At 45.7% G+C, this 23012-nt stretch overlaps 5 protein-coding genes across 12 annotated transcripts; 2 read left to right on the top strand and 3 right to left on the bottom strand.

The window, feature by feature from the left end:
- LOC108152901 (ubiquitin-protein ligase E3B) lies at positions 1-4436 on the bottom strand. Its single transcript, XM_017282547.2, has 7 exons — positions 4003-4436; positions 3449-3938; positions 3011-3391; positions 2314-2951; positions 2134-2252; positions 894-2071; positions 1-831 (listed from the first exon to the last, which is right to left on the bottom strand). Exons 1-7 carry the CDS (start codon positions 4161-4163, stop codon positions 547-549), a joined length of 3252 nt encoding a protein of 1083 aa, XP_017138036.1. The 5' UTR covers positions 4164-4436; the 3' UTR covers positions 1-546.
- Positions 4437-5459: 1023 nt separating this feature from the next.
- LOC108152335 (protein Smaug) lies at positions 5460-13156 on the top strand. Of its 4 annotated transcripts, none has more exons than XM_033386408.1 (4): positions 6192-6510; positions 7757-9293; positions 9354-10330; positions 10389-11498. In XM_033386408.1, the coding sequence occupies exons 2-4, from the start codon at positions 7869-7871 to the stop codon at positions 11392-11394; spliced, it is 3408 nt and encodes a 1135-aa protein (XP_033242299.1). In that variant the 5' UTR covers positions 6192-6510; positions 7757-7868; the 3' UTR covers positions 11395-11498. The 4 variants fall into 4 exon arrangements, with proteins under 4 accessions (XP_017137084.1, XP_033242299.1, XP_017137083.1 ...); XM_017281596.2 differs by adding an exon at positions 12021-13156 and having other exon boundaries at positions 6193-6510; positions 7757-10330; positions 10389-10998; XM_017281595.2 differs by lacking the exon at positions 6192-6510 and adding an exon at positions 5460-5598 and having other exon boundaries at positions 7757-10330.
- A 322-nt stretch (positions 13157-13478) lies between these two features.
- LOC108153175 (UPF0193 protein EVG1 homolog) lies at positions 13479-14820 on the top strand. The gene is made up of 3 exons (XM_017282983.2): positions 13479-13812; positions 13884-14255; positions 14316-14820. Exons 1-3 carry the CDS (start codon positions 13605-13607, stop codon positions 14489-14491), a joined length of 756 nt encoding a protein of 251 aa, XP_017138472.1. The 5' UTR covers positions 13479-13604; the 3' UTR covers positions 14492-14820.
- LOC108153174 (protein phosphatase methylesterase 1) lies at positions 14631-16789 on the bottom strand. The gene is made up of 6 exons (XM_017282982.2): positions 16565-16789; positions 16286-16484; positions 16088-16197; positions 15719-16030; positions 15430-15651; positions 14631-15370 (listed from the first exon to the last, which is right to left on the bottom strand). Exons 1-6 carry the CDS (start codon positions 16636-16638, stop codon positions 15061-15063), a joined length of 1227 nt encoding a protein of 408 aa, XP_017138471.1. The 5' UTR covers positions 16639-16789; the 3' UTR covers positions 14631-15060.
- Positions 16790-20869: 4080 nt separating this feature from the next.
- Positions 20870-22647, bottom strand: LOC108153400. 5 transcript variants are annotated; one of them, XM_017283391.2, is made up of 3 exons: positions 22486-22647; positions 21851-22405; positions 20870-21597 (listed from the first exon to the last, which is right to left on the bottom strand). In XM_017283391.2, exons 2-3 carry the CDS (start codon positions 21877-21879, stop codon positions 21138-21140), a joined length of 489 nt encoding a protein of 162 aa, XP_017138880.1. In that variant the 5' UTR covers positions 21880-22405; positions 22486-22647; the 3' UTR covers positions 20870-21137. The 5 variants fall into 5 exon arrangements, 4 of the variants coding, with proteins under 4 accessions (XP_017138880.1, XP_033242120.1, XP_017138879.1 ...); XM_033386229.1 differs by adding an exon at positions 21762-21804 and having other exon boundaries at positions 22069-22645; XR_001774907.2 differs by lacking the exons at positions 21851-22405; positions 22486-22647 and adding an exon at positions 21663-21804.
- Positions 22648-23012: the final 365 nt, after the last annotated feature.

The raw sequence follows: 23012 nt of genomic DNA, 5'->3' as shown, positions 1-23012 counted from the left end.
TTTACATTTTGAACATGAATCAGACATTTAGATTTATTGCTGCTGTTTTTTTTTGTTTTTTTTTTTTGTGTTTCGTGGTTTTACAATGTAACTCCTGGCGTAAGCCATATGTGTGTTGGGTATCATGTAATGCTCGTACATATATAAATACATTTATGCCATAGTTTAATAGATTTCCCCCTTCTCCATTTTATCTTTTCCAACCAAAATCGAATATTAGTTGAAGTATTGGTAATTCAGCATTGATTGGTATTTTGGTTATTGTGTACACTTCGTTAGTTTATTATAGTTTTATCACAGCTATACGTTTATATTTATTTGTTTTTGTTTCTTTCTTTCTTTCTTTTTTTATATCCTTGACATACCATTTAAGTTTCACTAAAAAAAAAAAAAAAAATTACGCCGAGGGCTCTTCAACCGCGAGAAATACTTAAAAGATAACATAAAATGTGAATAAAGCACGGAGGGAGAAATATGTGCAATACAGTTAAACAAGATTGTCGCACGGCAGTCCCTGATATGTGGACAGTCCACCTGACAGCCAACTTACGACAGCTCGAAGCCCGTGTTGCTGCTGACGGCATAGCGAAGTTTGTCCCGCAGCGTCGACTTTTTCTGGTAGTTCGGTAGCTTTAGCAGATTGAAGCAGGTCGACGAGGTGGGCAGTCTGTTGAGCGGATCCTTCTTGCGTATGGTGAAGAAGCCGCGTATCACACTACCTATGGTGTCGCCAGTGTCCTCGTCGTCGCCCACCTCCACACAGCGGATGGAGAAGGGCGGCTCAAGGTGGGCAAAGCCCAAAAGCGGTGGCTTTGAGCAGCTGGTAACAAACTGTCAAAAAGAATATGCATTAAGGAGATGGCCTTAGACATGACCTTTTTTCGGGTACTCACCTTTAGGAAAAGCTTGCGCTCTTCCTCTGTAAAGTCCTTTCCCAGAATGTCCCAGAGCCAGCCAACCACGCGGTGAGAATCATGAAATCCGCCATAATACTGCGTATGCTTGCGCAAATCCCTCAAATCCAATGGCGCCGTATCGCCCGAGATGAGACGCTGCAGCTCCGGTGGCGAGAAGAGTGACAGCCACTCGGGATTGACAATGCTGCGGAAGCCTCGATTGAAGGCCTGTGTCTGCTCGCGTATCTGCGTGTTCATGTGGAAGTAGGCCATGTAGTGGATGTAGACCAGTTTGTTGTGATCGTTGACCACACGCCCCTTGCCGCCGGGATGCAGTTCGTGGGTGACGATCTTGCCCATCACATCCTGATCCACGGAGAAGGTCAGATTCAGCTCGGCCACATCCTGCTTGTAGTGCTTGATGAAGGTGAGGCTGCGATAGAGTTCGGCGTCCAGCGAGGGCAGCTCATCCATGCAGGAGTAGAGGGCCTGCTGCGTCTGCCCCAGCAGCTGGGAGAGGAAGAACGAGGCGAAGGGGACATCCACCACGATGCCCTCGTAGACGGCCTTGCCCAGCATTCGGCCGACAAACTCAAAGAGCTGCAGGTGATTGTCCTGCACGTAGGAGATCGGCGATGGATACAATCGTTGATCCGAGGTGGTTTTGAAAAGATTCAGCGATGGATCGAACACCTTCTTGATGGTCTCCTCCAGGAACTCCTTGAACACACCGTCTTGGTCGATGCCCGCCTCGTGTAGTCCCTGCTGATTGATAAAGCGCACTCGGATGACGCCCTTGAGAGCTTGCGTGGGCTGGGCGGCCAGCTGGCGGTAACCATCCTCTACAATACGCTCCCGATGGATGACGATCAGCGCTGAGCGAGGCGAGGCACAGGCGCTCTCCGTCAGCCCCATCACAGCCTTTTCGTTCTGCACGAATTTGCGGAACAGCTTGACGCGATCATCGTGAGGAATAATGTGCGGCATCTTGGCCAGCAGCAGCATGGCATTCCGCTTGGCCTTCTCCAAATCGTTGATGAACGTCGAAGGCTTTACTTCCGGTATGAGCCAATGATTAGTCGGCGTAAACGGTCGCCGACAGTCGCGACGATAGAGACAGAGCAGGAGAGTGTGAAGCGAGAGAAATACTGGATTCTGAACAATGTTCTTGGCGCCTTTAAAAAGATTCAGAGGGGATAAGTGTCTGGAATACGGCGATGATTAAATGCAAACTCACCCAAAATATTATCGTTAATCAGCTTGTACAGCATATTGTTCAGAAAGTAGGTCAGCATGACATAATCGTTTAGCCTAAAGGGATTCTGCTCCGTGTACATCTCATACTCGTCGAGAATTCTACAAAAAAACGGAAATATATAGCCACGGATGATGAATCAGGCATTGTAGATCTACTCACGTAACATAGTGTGTCATGCAGTCGCAGAATAGCATCAGCATTGCTGTCTGCGGCTTCTGGAGGCTGGTCTCGCTCTTCAGTAGATCCAGATACTCCTTCATTCCGCAATTCGGACCCAGCGACGTCAGCATCAGCCAGATGTCGTAGAGAACATTGTCGTTGTAGCATATTCCCGTTAAAATGTCCAGCTTCATTTGGGAGAGCGTGCTGAGAGCCGCATAGTACATGCCGCAAATGCGCGACACCTGCACCACATCGGCACTGTCCAGCTTTCGCCACGGCTGTTTGGCCTGTTTGCTCTGCTTGCTGACCGTGCCGCCGCCAATGAGAGTGACACCGCAATTGGAGCTGCGCTCTAGGGCGCGTCGCAGCAGATTCGATGTGGAGGGCTGCTGGGGAGACTGGAACTCAATGCGCTCATAGTTCACATTAATGTCCTTCAGGAAATCACCCAGTAGCACCTTAATGCAGCGGCTATCCCACAACATATGAAATTGCTTCTTGATCAACGACACATTCTGATTTTGTGCGGGCTCCGTACCGGGTGTATGCCAGCCAAGCAACTCGTGCCATTGCGTGAATACTCCTTTGGTGGTCACCGTGTTGGGTATCAGTTCCAGCAGCGTTGTGGTGGTTTCCTATGCAACAGAAAGAGTGTAAGAGCGCACGAAGCCGAATGTGATTGCATCCAACTTACAATCAGTAATGGATAGGCCAGCACTTTGGCCTCTGCCTGGCCATCAATGTTGAACAAGTTGACAATGTTTCCCAAGAACGCCAAGGATTTGGTTCCTGGCATACTGGCGCCGAACTCCTCGAACCATTGGAAGTCCTCGGAGATGCTCAATGCCTTCTTCAGCAGACCCATGGACGACAACTGTTCTATGCACTGGGGCACGCTTTGATTCAAGTGATAGACTAGAGCCGGCACAGAGACAATCTCCGATAGAAACTGGCTCAACAGGTTGCGACTGCAGTCTCCGTCGATCAGCGGGCGGAGACAGAGCGTGATAATGGCCACTAGGGTGACGGATTTCACAGACAATTCCTCGCGTGCCGTGCCCCGCAGCAGAACCAGCTAAAGGACGAACATTTCAAATACTTCTATAGCGGATAAGTTTATAAGACTACTCACCCGCATGGTTTTGTAGAAACCGTGTTGCACCAGGTGCCCCTGAATGTTGCAGCAGACCTTTTGCATGGCAGGCTGGAGGCCTCCAAATGTGGCATTCCGCAGTATGGCCCATGACTTTGGCGAAGTAAACACAATCAGGGTGTGGAGGAAGAGGGCCAATGACAGGCTGTCGGCATGATTCTCTGGCTTGAGCTCTGGCAGCAGCAGCAGGCAGTTGGTTAGCAATATCTTGATGTGCGCGATCCAGGGTAGACTCCGCTCCTTGTGCAGGCAGAGGGCCGCGTACGAGAGCCTTGTATTTTCCGCCTCCATGGCCCTGTTAACGTAGCGGCAGATGATCTCCAGACGCTCGCGTGCTTTCATATTCTTCTTGTCCAATTTGATTTGCGTGAGATACCGACGGAGCACACGATACACATTAACGGCAGTCAGCTCCAGTTCCGTATCCTTCTCATCCTGTCCGGGCACAAATACCGCATCAAAATCGTTGCTACAAAGAAGGGGAATGGGGTATGTATAGTAGAGCGTGGCAATGGGATGGGACAAGGGTTTACATGATACGCTTCTGATATTTCCGGCGCGACGCATATCCTTTGAGGGTAGACTGCAGCAGGATGGCGGCCGACTCACGGCGCTTCTCCAGCGCCCGCTCCTCCCTGGCCGCCTTAGTCTGCTCAAGGAAGCTCGTCTTCTGCGATTCCGTTTGGGCAAACATTCTTTTCGCTGTCGATACTGCTACAGCGCAATGGAAATGTTCTTTTGTTGTGTTTGTGTGCGTTTCGTTGGGACTTTCGCGGTGCTAGTGGTTTATTACGGTATGTAGAACTTGCATGTACTGCTGTGTGTGCCAAAGCTGTTGCTCATAATGTTTTGGTGTCTTTTTCATTATGCAGCCAACATTAGAAGTAAAATTTTCCAATAACAATTTTCATTTTCCTTCTGCAACAGTGTGACCGAGGATTAATCGTTATCTCGAACTTAGCCCACTTCACCCCCTCTATTTAAACATGTGAACAACTTTAGTTAAGCCGTGGAAAAGAATACTTTTTGTAAACTGTAAGCCAAAAAAATTCTTCAAGTTTTATCATTTTCGTGGAGTGTATTTTATAACCCACTGATTTACAAAATCGATCTCTGTCTATGATCGAAAATTATATTTCTTGATTTTTACATTCAGTTAAATATTAGTCGCTATCTAGAACCCTCAGCCCTGAACACATTATTTTTTTCGACTGATAAGTCCATTTTCTACAAGACTACAAGGCTGATATCAAGTACTCCTTTTTATTTGATTGTTTATTAAATAAGGTTTAAGCAAAGAAGGTCAACAAAATTTTAATCTTAATACATGTCTTATATTGTAACTACACGTTTCCTACATATTAAGTACATAATGGAAATATGTACGTTCTTATCGTATAAAACATATCGTCTACAACCTCCGATTTTGAAAAAAATAACTTTTTTTACGCAAAATTCAATAAAAGCAAGTATTTAGAATAAGCCAGTTAAGTAGAAAAATTATTCATGAACCGTATAAATTTATGTGGGCATGGCTAAATGTGCTATATAGCTGTGAAAATTCCACGGAAGATCAAAAACGAGGAATATGTAAAATAGAACTTGAATTCGTCAGTATATTTACGGTATATTTTTTAAATGAGACGGTATGTTTCGGTATATTTCTGACGGTCGGAAGGTATATTTGATCGATAAGTCGCGGTCACACTGCACAGCTGATTTGCATAGTCTACAAGCGTTGCGTTCGGGAATAAATAATTAGTTGCTGAAAATATGGAATAAACGGCAAGAATGTTCATATAACCACATGCAACAGCAGTTGTGTGGAATTCTCTATCGCGACTTGGCAAAAAAAAAACACGTTGCGTGAATGCGCAGCAAATGTGGCTAAAAAAGGCGATGTGTAGTTATGATTTAGCAAAAACAACAAAAACATCAGCCAGAAAGTGCTAATAAAAAATACACACACATACAGCGAAGGTGAAAATTATAAATTAATAAATGTGCGCTCTGATAGCATATCACATTAGCGAAATATGCTTAAATTTCGTGTTTCCAAGCAATCAAATCTGTGAATTGCAACAGAAAATAATTTCAAGGTTTGCAGCAGGCGAATAGAAAGCAGAAAGGTAATTGAAAAATAGAACGATTTTGGCACAAGCGCAGTTGTATAGTGTAGCTATGTATTTTTGTTGTCTGGCCGACAACGACGAGACCATGGTTAGGTGGGTGGGGCGTGATTTTGGGAGCTAATATATATGTTGTGCGTGTTGTGTGTGTGTGTGTATGTGTGTGTGCGTGTGTCTGTGGTGAAAACAACAAACCGCCTGCTCCTCCCATACCTCTCCATCACGGACCAGACCAGACCAAAAGACGGAACGGAAAGTAAAGGAAAACTATTGTATGCAAAGCCAGAGCCAGCAGCAGCGACGTCGACAGCATCGGACTGCGAGAAGAGAGTAGGAGAGCGAATTCCTCCCTGCCTGCCGCCCTGTAACGTTCTCTCTCTCCCATGTAATTTGCCGCAATTTTTGCCTTTGCATTGCAATTCCATGCATTCTCAGTGTGTCACACTCACACACACTCGCAGGCAAGGTCTCTCAAAAAAAAGGCGCGCTTCGTACCCGTGCCCGTGTCCGTTCCCTTTCCCGTTTCGCTCTCTCCTTGATTTTCGCAAGCTCCACCATTTTCTAAAACGCCACACACTCTCTGCTGACGCCAGCGCCAAATCATTCGCCATCATCTCGTCACTCTGCCCGCCGGTCCATCCTCCTCAGTGCTCCACAGAGTGCCTGCTGTCTGTTGCGAGCCGCCACCGCTTGTCGTTGCAGCATTTCTTAATTCAGTTCAGTTCTCATCTTCGTTTATTTAATACAAACTGTTTTCCGTGGCGTCTAGTTCCCTCTCTGTATTGTGTATTTGCTCAACTACAGATAATCAAATTTATATTGTGCATGCAAAGAAATAAGTAAAACATGCAAAACTACTGCGATCGCGGTTGCTGAACAGGCACAATATTCGACAAACAACGACGCCGCATTGTGAGTTTGGTTTCCCCCCCAGAGTGTGGAAGGATCTGTGTGTTTGTGTGAGTGTGTGTGTGTGTGATACGATCGTTTATTGAACTTTAGGAATATTGCAGTTATTCAAAGCCGGTTAGGAACTAACATAACCTCAAAGATTGGATCGGCCCTGCATATTTACCGTTAGTTTGCAGCGTGAGATAAGTTCTCCATCTCCCTCTCTCTCTCATCATATTTAATGTAATGGTGCAAAAATTGGCAACAATTAAACAACAAGAAATGTGAAATTTCATCCAAAAAGTTAAATATAAAAAAGTAAACATCGGTAAATTCCCCAGCTCCGCATTTAATACAGTAATTGGGCCCCGTTATGTTTTAATGTCTGCTTACACCACACACACACGAACCCCATACGTACCAATACAGAAACCGCTCTGCATTGCTAAGAGCGCAGCTGGTAGAGAAGTGGAGCGGGGTGCGTCGCCTGGGCTTTAATGTATAACAGTAGATAGCAAAAGCAGAAAAGAAAAAAAAAATCGAAGAAAGTCGCAAAAGCAAAGGCAGGCAGCAGAAACAAGATTCGAAATGAGCACACAAAAGCAATGGAAATTAAATGAAAAGTGCGAACTGCAAAAAACCTAACCAAACTTCTCGACAACTACAGCAGGGTTGTCTACACTTAACGACTACCCCTCCCCTTCCTTCCGTGTTCTGTGCTCTTTGGTCGCTTTGGCATAAAGAAATTTAATTCTAATGATTTCCTATTTAAATTATTTGCCATTTTATTGATTTACTATCGATTGCGAAAAGCAAGTTGTCGAAGGTGTTATGTATTTGCTTGGTGTTTATTTGTTGCCCTGATAAGCCCCTGATCGAGGGCCGGACGGACCCATGGCAAATGCTAATTTCCCTTTTGCCAATTACAGATAGATTACTATTGTAGCCGCCGGTGCTGCGGCTTTTGCTGCTCTTGTTGTTGCTGTCGCTTGGCTTGTAAATTTATTAAATTAGCAAAAAAATTGATTTGATTAACTTTTGAGAGGTGTTTGCGGCTGTGAGACGGTGGCTTGGGGTTTATTTTATTATCGCCCAAGTGCCAAAACAACAACATCAGCAAACAGGTGACAAATTCTTGGAAAATATGTGAAATTGTTTGATCTGATCACGTGGCTGGGGATACAGACCGATTCGGATCAGTAGGCTAGGCGTACTCTACATAAATTGGTTTAGCACTCACTAACGTATATACATATTTCTTTTGCAGTAACGCAACCAAATAATCCAACAAAGAAGCCACCACAGTTGAAATATCAACACAAACCCAACTTAACATATTCCTAAAAACGGAAGAAACTAAAAACCGAAATAACAACGAGATGAAGTACTCAACTAGCACAACAGACAACGCGATGTCCTGCGGCATCGACAGCAACACAAACTCGAACAGTGCATTAAACGATATGCAGCCCAAAACCTCCACTCCCACACAGACACACTCCCAAAAGGAGGCCACATCTACGACAACGCCCGCGAAAACAGGCGCAACACAAATGCATACCACCCATACCAATACCATTGCCAACAGCAACTGCAATTCCAATCCCCATCAGCCGGCTAACGCGCTGTTCTGCGAGCAGGTGACCACAGTGACAAATCTCTTCGAGAAGTGGAACGACTGCGAGCGAACCGTCGTCATGTACGCGCTGCTAAAGCGTCTGCGCTACCCGAGCCTCAAGTTCCTTCAGTATTCGATCGACAACAATTTGACACAGAATCTGGGGACCTCGCAGACGAATCTAAGCAGCGTGGTCATCGACATCAATGCCAACAATCCGGTCTACTTGCAGAACCTGCTGAATGCATACAAGACGTTTCAGCCCTGCGATGTGCTGGATGGCATGTCCTCCTCCTCCTCCGACAAGGACTCGATGCCGTGCTATGGCAGCGATTTTCAGATCACAACCTCCTCGCAGTGTGATGAGAGGAAGCTGTATGCCCGCAAGGAGGATATACTCCACGAGGTGCTGAACATGCTGCCGCTGCTGAAGCCGGGCAACGATGAGGCCAAACTCATATACATGGCCCTGATTCCGGCCGCTGTCAAGGACACCATGCAGCAGATTGTGCCCACGGAGCTGGTGCAACAGATCTTCTCCTACTTGCTCATTCATCCGGCCATAAGCAGTGAAGATCGACGATCGCTAAACATTTGGCTGCGACACCTCGAGGACCACATTCAGGCAGCCGCCGCTGGTCTTACGAATCGCAGCTACTTTCTGCAGCCCTCGCCACAACTGGTGGCAGGAACCAGCTCCACGGGCAGCTCATCGGCAGCTAGTTCTTCGGCGGCCTCCTGCTCTTCGGTGGCCTCTTCATCACTGAGTAACCTAGGGAGCAGCTTGTGCACCACTAGCAGCTCGCGATCGTCGCGCAGCAATGACTGGCAAACGATTGCCCCGCCCAGCAAGCAGCAACAGCAGCAGCACAAACTCACCGGCGGCGACTGGCGAGGCAGCGGGGGCTCCAGCGGATCGATTAATCCACTCTGTGATAATTTAAATGGTATTACCCTGAACGAATTAGCTTCTAGTCAGAATAGCTTAGGCCTGTCGCTGGACAGCAGCTCCTTGCTGGTCAACAGCGTCGTGGCGGGAGCGGCAGCGGGCTCAATGCTTGGCATCGGTGGCACCGAAGACCATGACACGTCATTCAGCAAGAACGGCACGGAAATCCTCGACTTTGAGCCCCCCATTATGGCAGATGTGGGTGAGGCCAGCGGCATAAGCAATCTCTGTCAGCAGGTAAGAGAAAAAGGAGCCCGAAGTAATCTCATAAACATAATACTAAATGATCGCTTGCAGCCTCCCACCTCACATCATCATCATCAACAGCTGTTGCTACCGCCTCCGTCAGGTCCACAACTGCCCTACGCCTCGATATTGATGGGTAATGTGGGCGATCAGTTTGGTGACATCAATCGCTGGAGTCTGGACAGCAAAATAGCAGCCCTGAAGACGCGGCGCTCCAACAGCTTGACCACTCAAACAATCTCCAGCTGCTCATCCTCATCCAACTCGTCAGTGATCACGGTCAACGACAACTGCTCCAACTCCACAGAGAATCTGGCCCAGTTTGCCAACAAGCCGAGGAGTTTCTCTCTCTCCATTGAGCATCAGCGCGGAGCTTTGGCGAACAGTGGCTCCGATACTCGGCTGGACGAGTTCAAGCCCGGCTACATCAAGTTCCAGACACGCAATGTGGGCATGTCGGGGATAGGCCTCTGGCTGAAGTCCCTACGGCTGCACAAATACATTGAGCTGTTCAAGAACATGACCTACGAGGAGATGCTGATGATTACAGAGGAATTCCTCCAGAGCGTGGGTGTCACAAAGGGTGCCTCCCATAAGCTGGCCCTCTGCATTGACAAGCTGAAGGAGCGTGCCCACATCCTCAGCAGGGTGGAGCAGGAGCTGCACGCGGGACAGATGAAGCTCAGTACGGCTGTCGAGGAGCTAACTCACATTGTGCTGACGCCAATGAAACCCGTGGAGTCCATGGGGCCACCGGAGGAGAACATTGGTCATCGCTTCCTCAAGGTCATCGACCTGGTCAGCAATGCCGTCCAGGCGGATCCCTACTGTGTCCAGGACGATGAAACAATGGGTGTGTTCATGTGGATACTTGATCGTTCTATTCATAACGAGGCATTCATGAACCATGCCAACCAACTCAAGGAACTCAAGTTTAAGCTATCCAAGCTGAAAATCTCAATGGTTTCAAAGCTGCACCATGTGAAGACTCCCGGCGTACCCACTGGCGGCAACATCAACAAACCCAGGTGCGTTTCAATCATACTATTTAATTCTTTCTAGTATTCTAATTAATCTATGTTTTAGATGGAATGGCAAGACTCGCAAGTGTGATCCCAAGAATGGCAGCAGTGATAGGATTAACAATCGGAAGAACTCTAATGACATGTTGAATTTCTCCCTGAACTGCCTGCAGCATCCCCTGCCGCATCACCAGCAGCAACAACAACCACCGCCACCGCCGCTACAGCAATTTGAGTACAACGGCTACGGCGGTCCGTCGCATCAGCCGCAGTATAAGAGCTCTTCATATCCCAGCTTCATGAGCAATCACCAACAGCAGCAGCAGCAGCCACCCAAGTCGCATCACCATGCCCAGCAAATGCAGCAGATGCTTCAGCAGCACAACCATTTCCCGGCCTTACCGCAGCAGACGCCACCGCAGTCGCATCGTCGATCGCTGAACAACCTCATTTTGGTAACTGGTGGGCCACAGCAGCCGCAGCAAATGATATTCAAGCCGGGCCAGGGGGTGCTTACCACCAACACCAACGGCTCCAACGATAGTCTGGTCATGGATTCAAGGAGTCAGCAGCAGCCACGCAAGCCAAGCCTAAACGGTCTCAGCGCGAACGGAAATGGAGGAGTGTCCAGTTCGGAGCAACATCCAAAGAAGACCATGGCCGCCGTGGTGATGGTTAGTAGTCAGAGTCAGGAGTCGCAACACAGCGATCATCAGCATCCACCACAAATTTTAATCAACAACAACAATAACAACAACATACTGAACAACAATTTGATTAACCAGCAACAGCTGCAGTTGCTGGCGGCTGCTGCCGCTGCAGTGGGCAGTGGCAGCTGTCTGTGCCCATGTCCTGGTGGTGGTGGCGGCAGTGGTGGGGCCTGCAGCAACACTCTCTGCCAACAGAGCAGCAAGAACAACAATCACACTGCAGATCATTGCCTGTCCCAGCCGCAGCATCAGTTGATTAGCCTAAGCATGGCGCCGCACGAATATAAAATGAACGATTTTAAGAGCCTGGAACAGCTCGAGACGTTGTGCCGCCAAATGACTGAACAGGCAATGAACTGAGCCAACTCGCTCGCTCAGCGATGATTTTGTGGCAGTTTTTGTGTTCACTGCGTTTTGAAGATTGATTTCATAAACGAAAATGAATGTGTTTTGTAATTTTAATTGTAATGCTCGTTGTTTCGCCACCCCCCACCCCCCCACACACATACACACACACACACACAACCCCACCCCGCCCGCCCACCCCCCACCCACCAGAGCCCACAGCCCATGCAATTTTTGTAATCGTTTTTAGTTTGTAAGCTCTGCTAGTTTTTTTAAATGTTAAGTTTTGAGTTGTGTGCCAGGGCTCCTCTGTGTGTCGTGTCTGCCGCGCTGGCGGTGCCCGGAGCCCCTCCCGCTGTCCAACGGCTGGCCGTTGGAGCTGTGACAAGAGCTCTAGCTGCTTTCGCGCCTCCCCCAATGAACGAACTCCCTAACGAAGCCTGCGTCTGTGCCTGCGCCCGGGCACGGCCAGCTATCTGGCGGCAGCAGAGATACCTCTGTAGCGGCTAATGTTATTAATGTTTAAGTTTTGTAAATGTTGTCGCCATTTGTAGTTCAACTAACAAGCCACGCCCCAATCCCACACAGAACACACAACACACATACACTATATCACACCACTATCACTTCTCTCTATGTAGGAAAATTTGGCCAAATTTGATCAACATTTTACGCTATTCTAAACCACACATCAATATCCAAGCACACAAACACGAACCGCGTCGCCAAACGAAAACAGATCCGATCCCCCGGCAAGAGGACGACAAAAGAAATCGTTTATTTAGTAAAAAATTTACATAGTGAACTCTGCATCGTGACCATGAGACTGACTAAGATTACTTTTTCGCAATTATAAACACTAGGAAAGAAAAGGAGGAGAGCTGGAAGGAGGAAAGGGACTGAGAATTGAGAAATGTGAAACGAAAAAGGAGAATTGAGAAATGTTTGAGCGAATCAAAACACCTTGCTTGCTGAATGAAGTAGAACTCCCATATAACGGATGGGATGTGTTTATCTACATATACACATGCACATAATTTATTTTAAATTTAATGGAACATATTTGCTGAACACCGTATAACTACAAACAAACCAAAAACCAAACCAACCTTCGAATAGGTTTCGAAATGTTTCAATGTTTGTGTTTTTAAGTTGGTGAATCGATCGGAGCGATATATTGTATTTTGTATAAGTAAGCGTAAGCTCCCAACCCCTACCCCATACCCCTTACCCACCATGTACGTGTTGTCGGACACCGTGTTGCACATGCAGCCGGACGGACGTTCATGAGATCATTGTCATTTGTATTCATTGATTTATATGTAACTGTAACTCTACGATTAATTATTTTTTTCGCATTAGTCAATTGTTTATTTGTAAAAACGGCATGTTTTAGTTGGTTTTTTTTTTTATATTTATACATACCAGTATGTACTGCGTCTGTAGGTCGCATCCTAAGCATAAGACGGGCAGAGCTAAAATGATACGGCAGCCAAAAAAAAATACCCTAAGATACGCAGTACCGCGTAGCCTATGTTTATTTTATTGTACAAAAAGCTGATCAAACTGTAAACTTGCTTAAAAAATTTTTTTGTTTCCTCATTATCACTATTTGTCCATAGTTTCACAAACTTATTGTAACTCGAAAATGCTTTTATTTATAAAAACCAAAACAACAAAATAAAAGAAACGAAATAATGTACGGCCAGAGGAGTAACAGAAAGCCGAAAGCAGCCTAAATAAATAAATGTAAATGTATATTGCAAACTAGCGAAAATAGAGAGTTCAAAGTTATCCGCAAAACTATTGTAAAATTTCAAGTTAAAGATTGTAAACTGCCACTACGGATCGGTTAAGAGGCAGGTGGCATTTTGAATGTTTGGCGAAATAGAGAGAGAGAGAGAGAAAGAGAAGGGCCTGCAGCTTATCAAATGTGAGCCTCCAACCAAGAGTGTACCTACCCTACACATATACACACATACAATACCTACCATATATTTATTTTAAATAAATTATTTCGAGATTTAAAATCGCTCTCATTGTTTACTTGATTCGATACCTTAACAACCGAACAACGCAGGTTGCCATGCGTCCAACTTCCCTGTTGTTTGGGGTAAAACAAACTCGACTCGACTGGGATCCTTTATATCGAAGCTAGCCAGCACACGAAAACGTTCAACAATATTTTACAATTTGTCCCAAGCAAAATTTTCTAGATTTACAGAATGAGCCGACATCGCTATAACAATGTGCATCTGAAGGCGCTGCCAGGTGCCTTTATGGTGGAGCAGGAAGACCAACAGGCGGTTGGCGCACAAGGCAGCACAGAAAAGTTGCCCATGTGGCCAAGTGAGCGCATTGCACCCGGGGGTGCTGGAGCCTTTCACTCGACCAAAGTGAAGTATAGCAAGGAGACCTCTGATTTAATCCGTCGTAAGTGCCATTAGACGCGACTGCCATTACCCGTATGGTCGGCTTCTACTACTGGTTTCGAATTTCCTTAGTGCTCGTCAAGGAGTCCAAGATGTCCATATTGATGCGTAAGCAAATCGATGAGAGTCTGCGCAATGGGGAGCCATTGCCGCTGCCCAAGCCACCACGTCCAAACACCAACAATGACCCGGACAAGGAGACGTTGGCCATTCTCGATCGCGCTCGCAACGCCAAGCGCAAGAATCTGCGCCAGATTGAGGCCAGTGGTGCCTACAAGACGACCTACTATCGCCCACCCACAGACAATCGCATGGCCGGAGAGAAGGCCAAGTCCCAGCTGCAGTTCACCATGGCTGGCACACATCTGGCCGATCCGGCCGTGAAGCCGTTGCGACGTCCCCGTGAGGAGCCACTCGTAACAGAGGAGGATATCATTAACGAACGTAAGTGGAGAAACTGGCTCGTACCTAAGTAGAATCATTACTCACCCGTTTACTTTGCAGTCCTCGATCAGATCAACGAGCGGGCCATGTGGCTGACTGAAATGGAATCGTTGGGGCAGGGCAAGAAATATCGCCCAGAGATTCGCGATCAGATAGCCGAGCGCTTGCATCGCATCCAGGCCTTGGAGTCCAAGATTAAGATGAAGTCTGTGGGTGGCTACCGTTTCGTCGACTAACTGTGTTAATCTGTTATATAATCTATGTGTTAAATGTTGCTTTTGACCCTATGGGGCACCCAGAAGCGAATAGAACCAATTCAATAAATGCCAATATATTGTGTACATTCCAAATTGATAATTTTGCTGGAATTTTCGGTTAACATTTGATTAATAATAGCTTTATTCAACCTTTTAGCATTCGTATAATTTCGATTTCGTTAAAATTTCTTTCGATCTGGCACATATTTAATACACACATTTTAACAATTTAAGAAGCCCGAACTCAATGAATTCTTCTGCTTGCGATTTTTTTTGGCAAAATGAGTATAAAGTACGATAATAAAAATTCAAAGATTTCATTAAAAATATCGAATAAATTACTGAAGTATAAGTATATCTGCATATATAGAATATACGGCTAAATATATATGTATGTACCTGTTCCTACGCTCTACCTCTTGTTTTTGTATATATATATATATATACTTTATGAACGCATCTGTTAGTTCAAAGTTTAATGATACATTCAAAAAAATATTTGTGAACTCTGCTTGTGCTCAGCCATAGATACGACCATCGCGATTCGCTCAACAAGATGGCATGTGGCAGCGGAATTCACCAGCTGCCTCTGCGAAACGATTGCGTATCAAGTAGCCGCTAATGACTTCGGCAACTTCGTGTGGACGGTCCTCGTGCACGGCATGTCCGCAGCGTGCCAAGACTTGCATTTGGAAGCGACCCTGCATTTGGCCAACTGTCAAGGTCCTATCTAATCCATCGATGCTGGCCAACAGAAGTTGCTTGGGCAATCGAAGGTTCAGAAACTTGTCGCTCAGGCCTGAGAACCAGCCCACCCAGTACTTCTCTGACTTTGAGAGATCAATGCGCCAGGTGTAACTGAAGGAAAAGTGGGTTAAAAGACTTGTGTACGTGTGTGTGCTTAGGACTTAACTTACTTCTTGGCAGCTTCAGTGGGCTCTTTGGTCGTGGTGGGTTTCTTAAAGTCGGTGCCAGCTGCTTCACCGTCGGCGCTGCCTTCCTCACCATCGCCCGGAGGCGAAACTTCTTCATCTTCGGAAATGCTGAACGGATTTGGAAACATGCTCGAGTGATGCGCCTCCTCCAGCACATCATCGGGTAGTGGCAGGTCATTCGTTGCCAGTTGATTCGTTGTACAGCTGGAAATGGGCGATTCGGTCAGACATTTATGAGAAATGGCTATGGAACACACTATGGAGCACTCACTTGATTATCTGCCCGGGCATTGAGACTTTGGCACTGTCCACATTGCGCACCTGTCCGCTTCTTATGCACCATTCGATGGCATTGGGAATACTCTGGAAATACTTTGGACGGGAGCGGAGGAAGCTTTGCATGCTGGCGAGCGCCTCCATGGCAGTTCCCTCAACCACATCGATGACGGTAATGCCGATTAAATTGGGCACCAATGCCATAGAAGCAAAATGGACTGCAATGGCGCCTCCCATGGAGTGGCCGACCACAAAGAGTTGTGGCACTTCTTCTGGATACAGTTTAAGAATCAAATCGCCAATATCCCTAGGGTCAAAAAATCAATAAAAACGACCACTGAACAGAGGTCAAGGTGATACTCACTTTGACAACGTATCTGCCGAGAGGTCATCCTCGTCGCCCACCTTGCTATCACCGTGGCCTCGCAGGTCAATGCACAGGCACTGGCAGTGTATCATGCTCGTCACCTCGGACTGCAAATTAAATGAATAATGGAATTATCATCCCATATCTCAGACACGCAGTCAGAACGCCAAGGCAAAACAGCTGCGGAATACATACACAAAAGTGCGCCCAGGTAAGTGCCGAGTAACCACCGCCATGTAGTAGCAATAGAACGGGGCCCGGCTTCTCGGGCTTCTTGGTGCGATAGACACGAAAAGTTCGCTGCTCATCCACCGTGACATCCTCCTTTTCGGCAAAGAACTCGTTCCACATGCCCGGCTTGTAGTCACGTATGCGCGACTTCTTGAAGGAGTCTCTGTAATTAACCAATTTGGGTATTAATCTTTACTACTCCCTCCCTCCCACGCAGGCAGCAGCATCCTAGCAAAAACTTACGCTCTACCAATGCGCCCGCTAGGAATGGTGGGTGGCAATTTGCCCTTGAGCATGGTTCGCTGTAAGTTCGACATTGCGCTCGATTTTCTCCGCAATAAAAGCCACAATTGGGAATCTTTTATCTCAAGTGCAGGACTTTGTTTTTTGCTTTTCCCAAGCTTTTACGCGTTTTCAAACTTATTTACTTCTTGTCGTAGTCAGTAGCAGTGTGACCGCGGATTTATCGATAAAATATACCGTCCGACCCTCAGAAAAATACCGAAACATACCGCCTCATTTTCAAAATATACCGTAAATATACGGTTGTAGTTTACATTTTCCTCGTTCTTGATCTTCCGTCGAATATTCTCAGCTATATAGAACATTTAGCCATGCCACATAGTTTTATCTGATTAATGAATCAATTTTCTAATTGACTGGCTTAATTTAACCACTTGCTTTTATTGGATTTCTATATAACGTTGAAAATGAAAAATAGATTGTTGAAATTGACAAAATATACCATTATATACCCATATACCGTAAATATACCGTCGGTTCAATTTTGACCTCAAAAAATACTGAAAAGTATTAAAAATACCGTAATGGGTCATCCTGGACCACGGATTTATTTGGATATTAAATATACGGTCGGACCTTTAGGAAATATACAATTCTTTTTCCAAAATATACCAAAAAATATACTTAAAAATCAAATTTTTCATCTGAACTGCGACAAAATTATGCAAGTTTCATAATTTTGTGGGAATATTTAAACACTCCCCTGGTCGACAACAGGCTAATCGTTCTCTGTTCATTGTCGGAATTCATATTCATCGATTTTGATATTCAGTTTAAAATTACTAGCTAACTGGAACCCTCTAACCTGAACACAAAACTTTATTCGATTGATGAATACATTTTCCACAAGATTGGCTTGCTTTATGGGATTGCTATAAAATAAGGTTTAATCGAAAAAGGCCAAAGCACAAAACGTGAGTGAACATGAAATGAAACGTCATTTGAACTCTTGTTGCTTGTCAACCGGTGGTATGCATGTTTGAATATCTATTTCATTTAATTTTAATTAAAGTTCTGAATCACGGAATCACCCAGTGGCAGGAGAGTCCTGCCAACCGACTGCAATCGGAAAAAGGGACATTAATTTTTTCACGACTTTCGCAAAAAATCATGATGGTTCATTATTAAATTGTCAAAAAATCGGCCTCATTTTTGTGGTCGAGATTTTGATGCCAATCGACAGTCTGGATCCTCGCAATCCTGGGAGTGTTGGTCCTTCACCGATCTGGCCCTATTTTTCCGCGATGTCTGCGGAAGATTGGCATATCATTAAAATACTGGCTTCCTCTGCACGCTATATCTTTGCTGTACGGTAGCCGATTGGGGCGCGGCATGTCTTTTCGTGATCGGCAGAGTCCTGCCAATCGACTGCAATCGGAAAAAAGGATATCCATTTCTTCACGATTTTCGCAAAATATCATGATGTTACCATCTTTAAATTTGCCAAAAAGCGGCCTAATTTTCGTAGTCGAGATTTTGATGCCGCTCGACAAACGGGATCCTCGCGATCCTGGGAGTGTTGGTCCTTCACCGATCTGGTGCTATCTGTCTGCGATATAGCTTTCGGAAGATTGGGATATCATTAAAATACTGGTTTCCTCTGCACGCTATATCTTTGCTATACGGTAGCCGATTGGGGCGCGGCATGTCTTTTCGTGATCGGCAGAGTCCTGCCAATCGACTGCAATCGGAAAAAAGGATATCCATTTCTTCACGATTTTCGCAAAAAATCATGATGTTACCATCTTTAAATTTGCCAAAAAGCGGCCTCATTTTCGTAGTTGAGATTTTGATGCCGCTCGACAAACGGGATCCTCGCGATCCTGGGAGTGTCGGTCCTTCACCGATCTGGTGCTATCTGTCTGCGATATAGCCTTCGGAAGATTGGGATATCATTAAAATACTGGTTTCTTCTGCACGCTATATCTTTGCTATACGGTAGCCGATTTGGGCGCGGCATGTCTTTTCGTGATCCGCAGAGTCCTGCCAATCGACTGCAATCGGGAAAAAGGATATCCATTTCTTCACGATCTTCAATAAATTTGCCAAACAGCGGCCTCATTTTCTTAGTCGAGATTTTGATGCCGCTCGACAGTCGGGATCCTCGCGATCCTGGGAGTGTTGGTCCTTCACCGATCTGGCCCTATTTTTCTGAGATATAGACTTCCGAAGATTGGCATATCATTAAAATACTGGTTTCTTCTGCACGCTATATCTTTGCTATACGGTAGCCGATTTGGGCGCGGCATGTCTTTTCGTGATCCGCAGAGTCCTGCCAATCGACTGCAATCGGGAAAAAGGATATCCATTTCTTCACGGTCTTCAATAAATTTGCCAAACAGCGGCCTCATTTTCGTAGTCGAGATTTTGATGCCGCTCGACAGTCGGGATCCTCGCGATCCTGGGAGTGTTGGTCCTTCACCGATCTGGTGCTATTTGTCTGCGATATAGCCTTCGGAAATTGGCATATCATTAAAATACTGGTTTCTTCTGCACGCTATATCTTTGCTATACGGTAGCCGATTTGGGCGCGGCATGTCTTTTCGTGATCCGCAGAGTCCTGCCAATCGACTGCAATCGGGAAAAAGGATATCCATTTCTTCACGATCTTCAATAAATTTGCCAAACAGCGGCCTCATTTTCTTAGTCGAGATTTTGATGCCGCTCGACAGTCGGGATCCTCGCGATCCTGGGAGTGTTGGTCCTTCACCGATCTGGCCCTATTTTTCTGAGATATAGACTTCCGAAGATTGGCATATCATTAAAATACTGGTTTCCTCTGCACGCTATATGGGGCCGCAGCATGTCTTTTCGTGATCGGCAGAATCCTACCAATCGACTGCAGGTTGAGACTTGTTTTTGTACAACAATAAAAATTTGTTTTACAACAATTAACAGCAACAGCTTTTGTTGTTTTCTCCGTTATTCGAGGCACGTTCAGGACGTGCGACGTCGTCCTGGGCTTGGAATAGTTTCCTTGAGATAAGGCATTCCTTATCAAGGACCAAGGATCAAGGATATTTTCTCCAGAGCGACTGGTTTAAAAAGTGGGTGCGCGGGCCTTCTGATTTAAAGAGGGAAATTCACCAGAGCGGCGCAGAACACGGAAAAGTGAAGGTTAAATCCTCGTTCTGCTTTTCCGGGATATGTGTCATGCAATATGCTCTCAGAAGGAATAAACAATCCGAAATCGCTGTTGGGAGCTGGTTTTCAATTCACTTTCCACAGGGTTCCCAGGACCTTCGGCGTTCTGCCGTTCAACCACCGCATAGTCATCATGAGCAATACGGGCAATACACATATGTACGTACTTGCTGGTTCTGTTTTTGAATGCACAAATGATTTAAAATTTGATGCGCAAGTATTACACTATAATCTGTTTAGACCCATTATATAATTTTTCCCGAGCGATTTACTTTTTTATATGTAATCATATATGTATGTATATTATTATATAATATAATACCATAAAATACACATACATATGTTCATAATAGTACATAATATGTAGTATTTATGTTTATTCCACTAAATATATATATATATATTTAATGAACATTATTTACTTATACACACTTTGCAGCTTGAATACTCTAATAGAAAATTAGTCCAAAATTTGCCTCTCTATTTTCATAGAAATTGTTCTTTCAATTTTCATAAAAAATGTTCTTTCCATTTACAAAGTTTTTCTTTCTACTTTCATACGTTTTCTTTCTATTTTCATAAAAATATTTATTTATTGTTTATTTTTTTTTCTCTTGTGTTTCCGTCTCACTCGAAAATATGTTTTGCTGCTCTCTTTTCGGTCTTTCTCTGTTCCGGTTGCGGGTGTGTGCGTGATCGGTATATGACTCCATCTCGCTCGAGATGTATGTATTGCCCTTTCGCTCGAATTCGTGTTTCCGGTTTAGCTTGGTTGCTGTAATGGTTCCGTTCCCTGAATTTCTGTAAACATCTTGCAGATGTCAGTAGGCAGCAGGCCTAGGATAGGCCGGCCTGGGGTTTGGTAAGATTACAAAAATTATATTTATTACTAAATATCAGGAAGCATGTCCGCTCTATTTTCCGTCATTTTTTTCTGATAGGAATGATGAAAAGAGGCGTACAACTTTGTGTCGCAATGCTATTGCTGCGATTGCTTCGGGAAGAATTCTTGAATAAATTTCGCACCTGCTGTTTTGTTTTGACATGGTTCGTTTGTGGTGGAGAAAAGGAAATAATCGGATATTCAGTAAACGTCTTGCATAATTTTGAAATAAGATTTTTTACTGTTCGGCTTTTTTTAGTATCTTTTCCCATTTGAAACCTGACTTCATGGTGGTCGACTATTTGCTTATATACATATTTATAGGGCATTGAATTAGAACTATCCGTGTCAAAGCCGTTTCCCTTGGCAGATTTGTCCTTTTTGTCTCTTTTGAGCATGGATTTGCTTGCCGGCCGCATGGGTGGTTCATTGGTGGAGAGCAGCTGACGTGTTGGACCTAGCGATGAGGTTCATGATGATGGCGAACTAGATCCCGGTGCAGATGCGGGCAGATAGACGGACAGCTCTATGGCTGCCGCTGCCTCCACTGTGACCTTCTGGGCAATTGCCCAATTGCATCACTGGGGCCGTGCACGTGAAATGATCTGGCCCACAGTCCGGACAAATGCCGTAGTTCTCCTGGTCCTCCAGTAGCATCAGATGCTTGGGGCACGAGCAGACGTCGCGCGTGCTGCGTGTCACACCCCTCTGGCTATGCAGTTTTGGAAACAATTTGGGCAACTGTTCCGTGTGATTGTGCAGCACTTGCGCATCCGGTGTCCACACGGCCCGGATGTCGGTGAACTGCGACAGACGATGCAGCTCCACGGAATAACGCCGTTGACAGTGATCCGTTCCACTCCGGTCTTGTCCTCCAGCCAGTACATAAATCTCCCTAAGGTGGCAATGGTGCGAGGTTTTTCCGAGTCCCCGGTATCGTTGACGCCTACGGATTCACCCAGGAAGTTAAAAGAGGCAACGTTTTAGGAACACAATTGTGCGAATGGTCACGTTAATGCTTTTGGAGTAGGAGCAGGTCCAGAAGAGCAGCCGCCTAATGATGTCGATTGCAATGCCGAACGGCTGTCCGGAGTTGGCCAAGAGGCTCACCTTTGTGCCATTTGCCAGAGAACGCTTGATGCTGTGACTCCTGCCTTCCTGGAAAAACAAAAAGGTTTAGGGATATTAATCCACCTTACCCAGTAAATGTAATGCGAGATCGGATCATAGTCCACGGCCCGGATATTCGGGTTCGTGTGTCGTGTTCGGCAGCAGTCGGCCGAAGCTGTTCCTCTGGCTGAAGATGATGTAGTTCTTGCAGGAGACCCTGTCCTTGGCCAGCTGGTAGTGGGTGGGGCAGGCACAAGTCATGCCCCGTCTGCCGGGCTGGGCCAGGCACAGGTGGGAGCAGCCCCCGTTGTTGACCTTGTACTCGGTCGAGATGAGGCCAATGTGCTCCTGGCGCGAGAACAGCAGGAAGGCGGCACTCAATACGCAGGGGGTCGCGGGGCCGGTACAGGCAGAGGTGGAGCAGGCCCCATTCCCCACGGCACACGAACCAGACGCCAGAATCCTGAAGACGTCGGTGTTTCAACCCCACCCCCAGTCCAGGGTCTGTTCTTCTTCTTCCTTTTTAAATTGTTTTTCAATGAAATTTGTCTTCTGGGGGGCTGAGGCAGGGAGTAATGGGCCACACAAAGGGCGTCGCTGGTCGTTTCGGTATCGCAACTGCGGACTCTGTGGCTCGACTTGAACTGTCAATGCGAAGAATGTGGAAAGCACGGAATAGCCGTGGAACAGCGGACAGGGAGTGACCTGTGACATCAGGACTTACTGTCATTTGAAGCCACTGTAGGCAGAGGCCCAAGGCACTTTTGCTCATACAACAGTAGCATAAGCAAACGAGTATCGTTCCAATTGCTCAATTCTTTATTCCATCGAATATTCCCAGCTATATATAACATTTAGCCATGCCCACATAATTTTATACGATTGATGAATCAATTTTCTACTTGATTGGCTTAATTTAAATAATTGCTTTTACTGGATTTCTATATAACGTTGAAAATGAAATTTAATAGATTAATGAAATCGACAAAATATACCAATATATACCGATATACCGTAAATATGGAAATAATTCCATTCAGAACTATCGAGTGGCGGCACTATCGATGGCTTGACAGTGTTTTGTGAAAGGAAAATCCCACGAAACGGATATCGATAGTTGCACAGCTGTTTTTTGGTGTAGAATGTAAATAAGAATATAGACATTTTCTCGAAGTGGCGCTGCCAACGGTCAAGGCACATGTAGTTGCTTCATAGAAGAATCAATTTAGAACATTTTCGTGCTTAAATATT

This window comes from Drosophila miranda, chromosome XR, assembly GCF_003369915.1.
Source record: "Drosophila miranda strain MSH22 chromosome XR, D.miranda_PacBio2.1, whole genome shotgun sequence".
Lineage (NCBI taxonomy): Eukaryota > Metazoa > Arthropoda > Insecta > Diptera > Drosophilidae > Drosophila > Drosophila miranda.
This window is presented reverse-complemented; position numbering and strand designations above follow the sequence as displayed.

Excerpts from the sequence above, each read along its gene's own strand:
- LOC108152901 (XM_017282547.2), bottom strand. The coding sequence starts at position 4,163 with ATGTTTGCCCAAACGGAATCGCAGAAGACGAGCTTCCTTGAGCAGACT. Across the intron at positions 2,952-3,010 it reads TGGCCTATCCATTACTGATT|GAAACCACCACAACGCTGCT; the intron begins GTAAGTTGGATG and ends TCTGTTGCATAG. Across the intron at positions 2,253-2,313 it reads TGCATGACACACTATGTTAC|AATTCTCGACGAGTATGAGA; the intron begins GTGAGTAGATCT and ends GTTTTTTTGTAG.
- LOC108152335 (XM_017281595.2), top strand. The coding sequence starts at position 7,869 with ATGAAGTACTCAACTAGCACAACAGACAACGCGATGTCCTGCGGCATC. Across the intron at positions 10,331-10,388 it reads GGCAACATCAACAAACCCAG|ATGGAATGGCAAGACTCGCA; the intron begins GTGCGTTTCAAT and ends TCTATGTTTTAG.
- LOC108153175 (XM_017282983.2), top strand. The coding sequence starts at position 13,605 with ATGAGCCGACATCGCTATAACAATGTGCATCTGAAGGCGCTGCCAGGT. Across the intron at positions 13,813-13,883 it reads GACCTCTGATTTAATCCGTC|TGCTCGTCAAGGAGTCCAAG; the intron begins GTAAGTGCCATT and ends GAATTTCCTTAG. Across the intron at positions 14,256-14,315 it reads GGAGGATATCATTAACGAAC|TCCTCGATCAGATCAACGAG; the intron begins GTAAGTGGAGAA and ends TTTACTTTGCAG.
- LOC108153174 (XM_017282982.2), bottom strand. The coding sequence starts at position 16,638 with ATGTCGAACTTACAGCGAACCATGCTCAAGGGCAAATTGCCACCCACC. Across the intron at positions 16,198-16,285 it reads TTACCTGGGCGCACTTTTGT|TCCGAGGTGACGAGCATGAT; the intron begins GTATGTATTCCG and ends TTTAATTTGCAG. Across the intron at positions 16,031-16,087 it reads TCGGCAGATACGTTGTCAAA|GGATATTGGCGATTTGATTC; the intron begins GTGAGTATCACC and ends TTTTGACCCTAG.
- LOC108153400 (XM_017283390.2), bottom strand. The coding sequence starts at position 21,879 with ATGATCCGATCTCGCATTACATTTACTGG. Across the intron at positions 21,598-21,850 it reads TCTCGCATTACATTTACTGG|GCGTCAACGATACCGGGGAC; the intron begins GTAAGGTGGATT and ends GTGAATCCGTAG.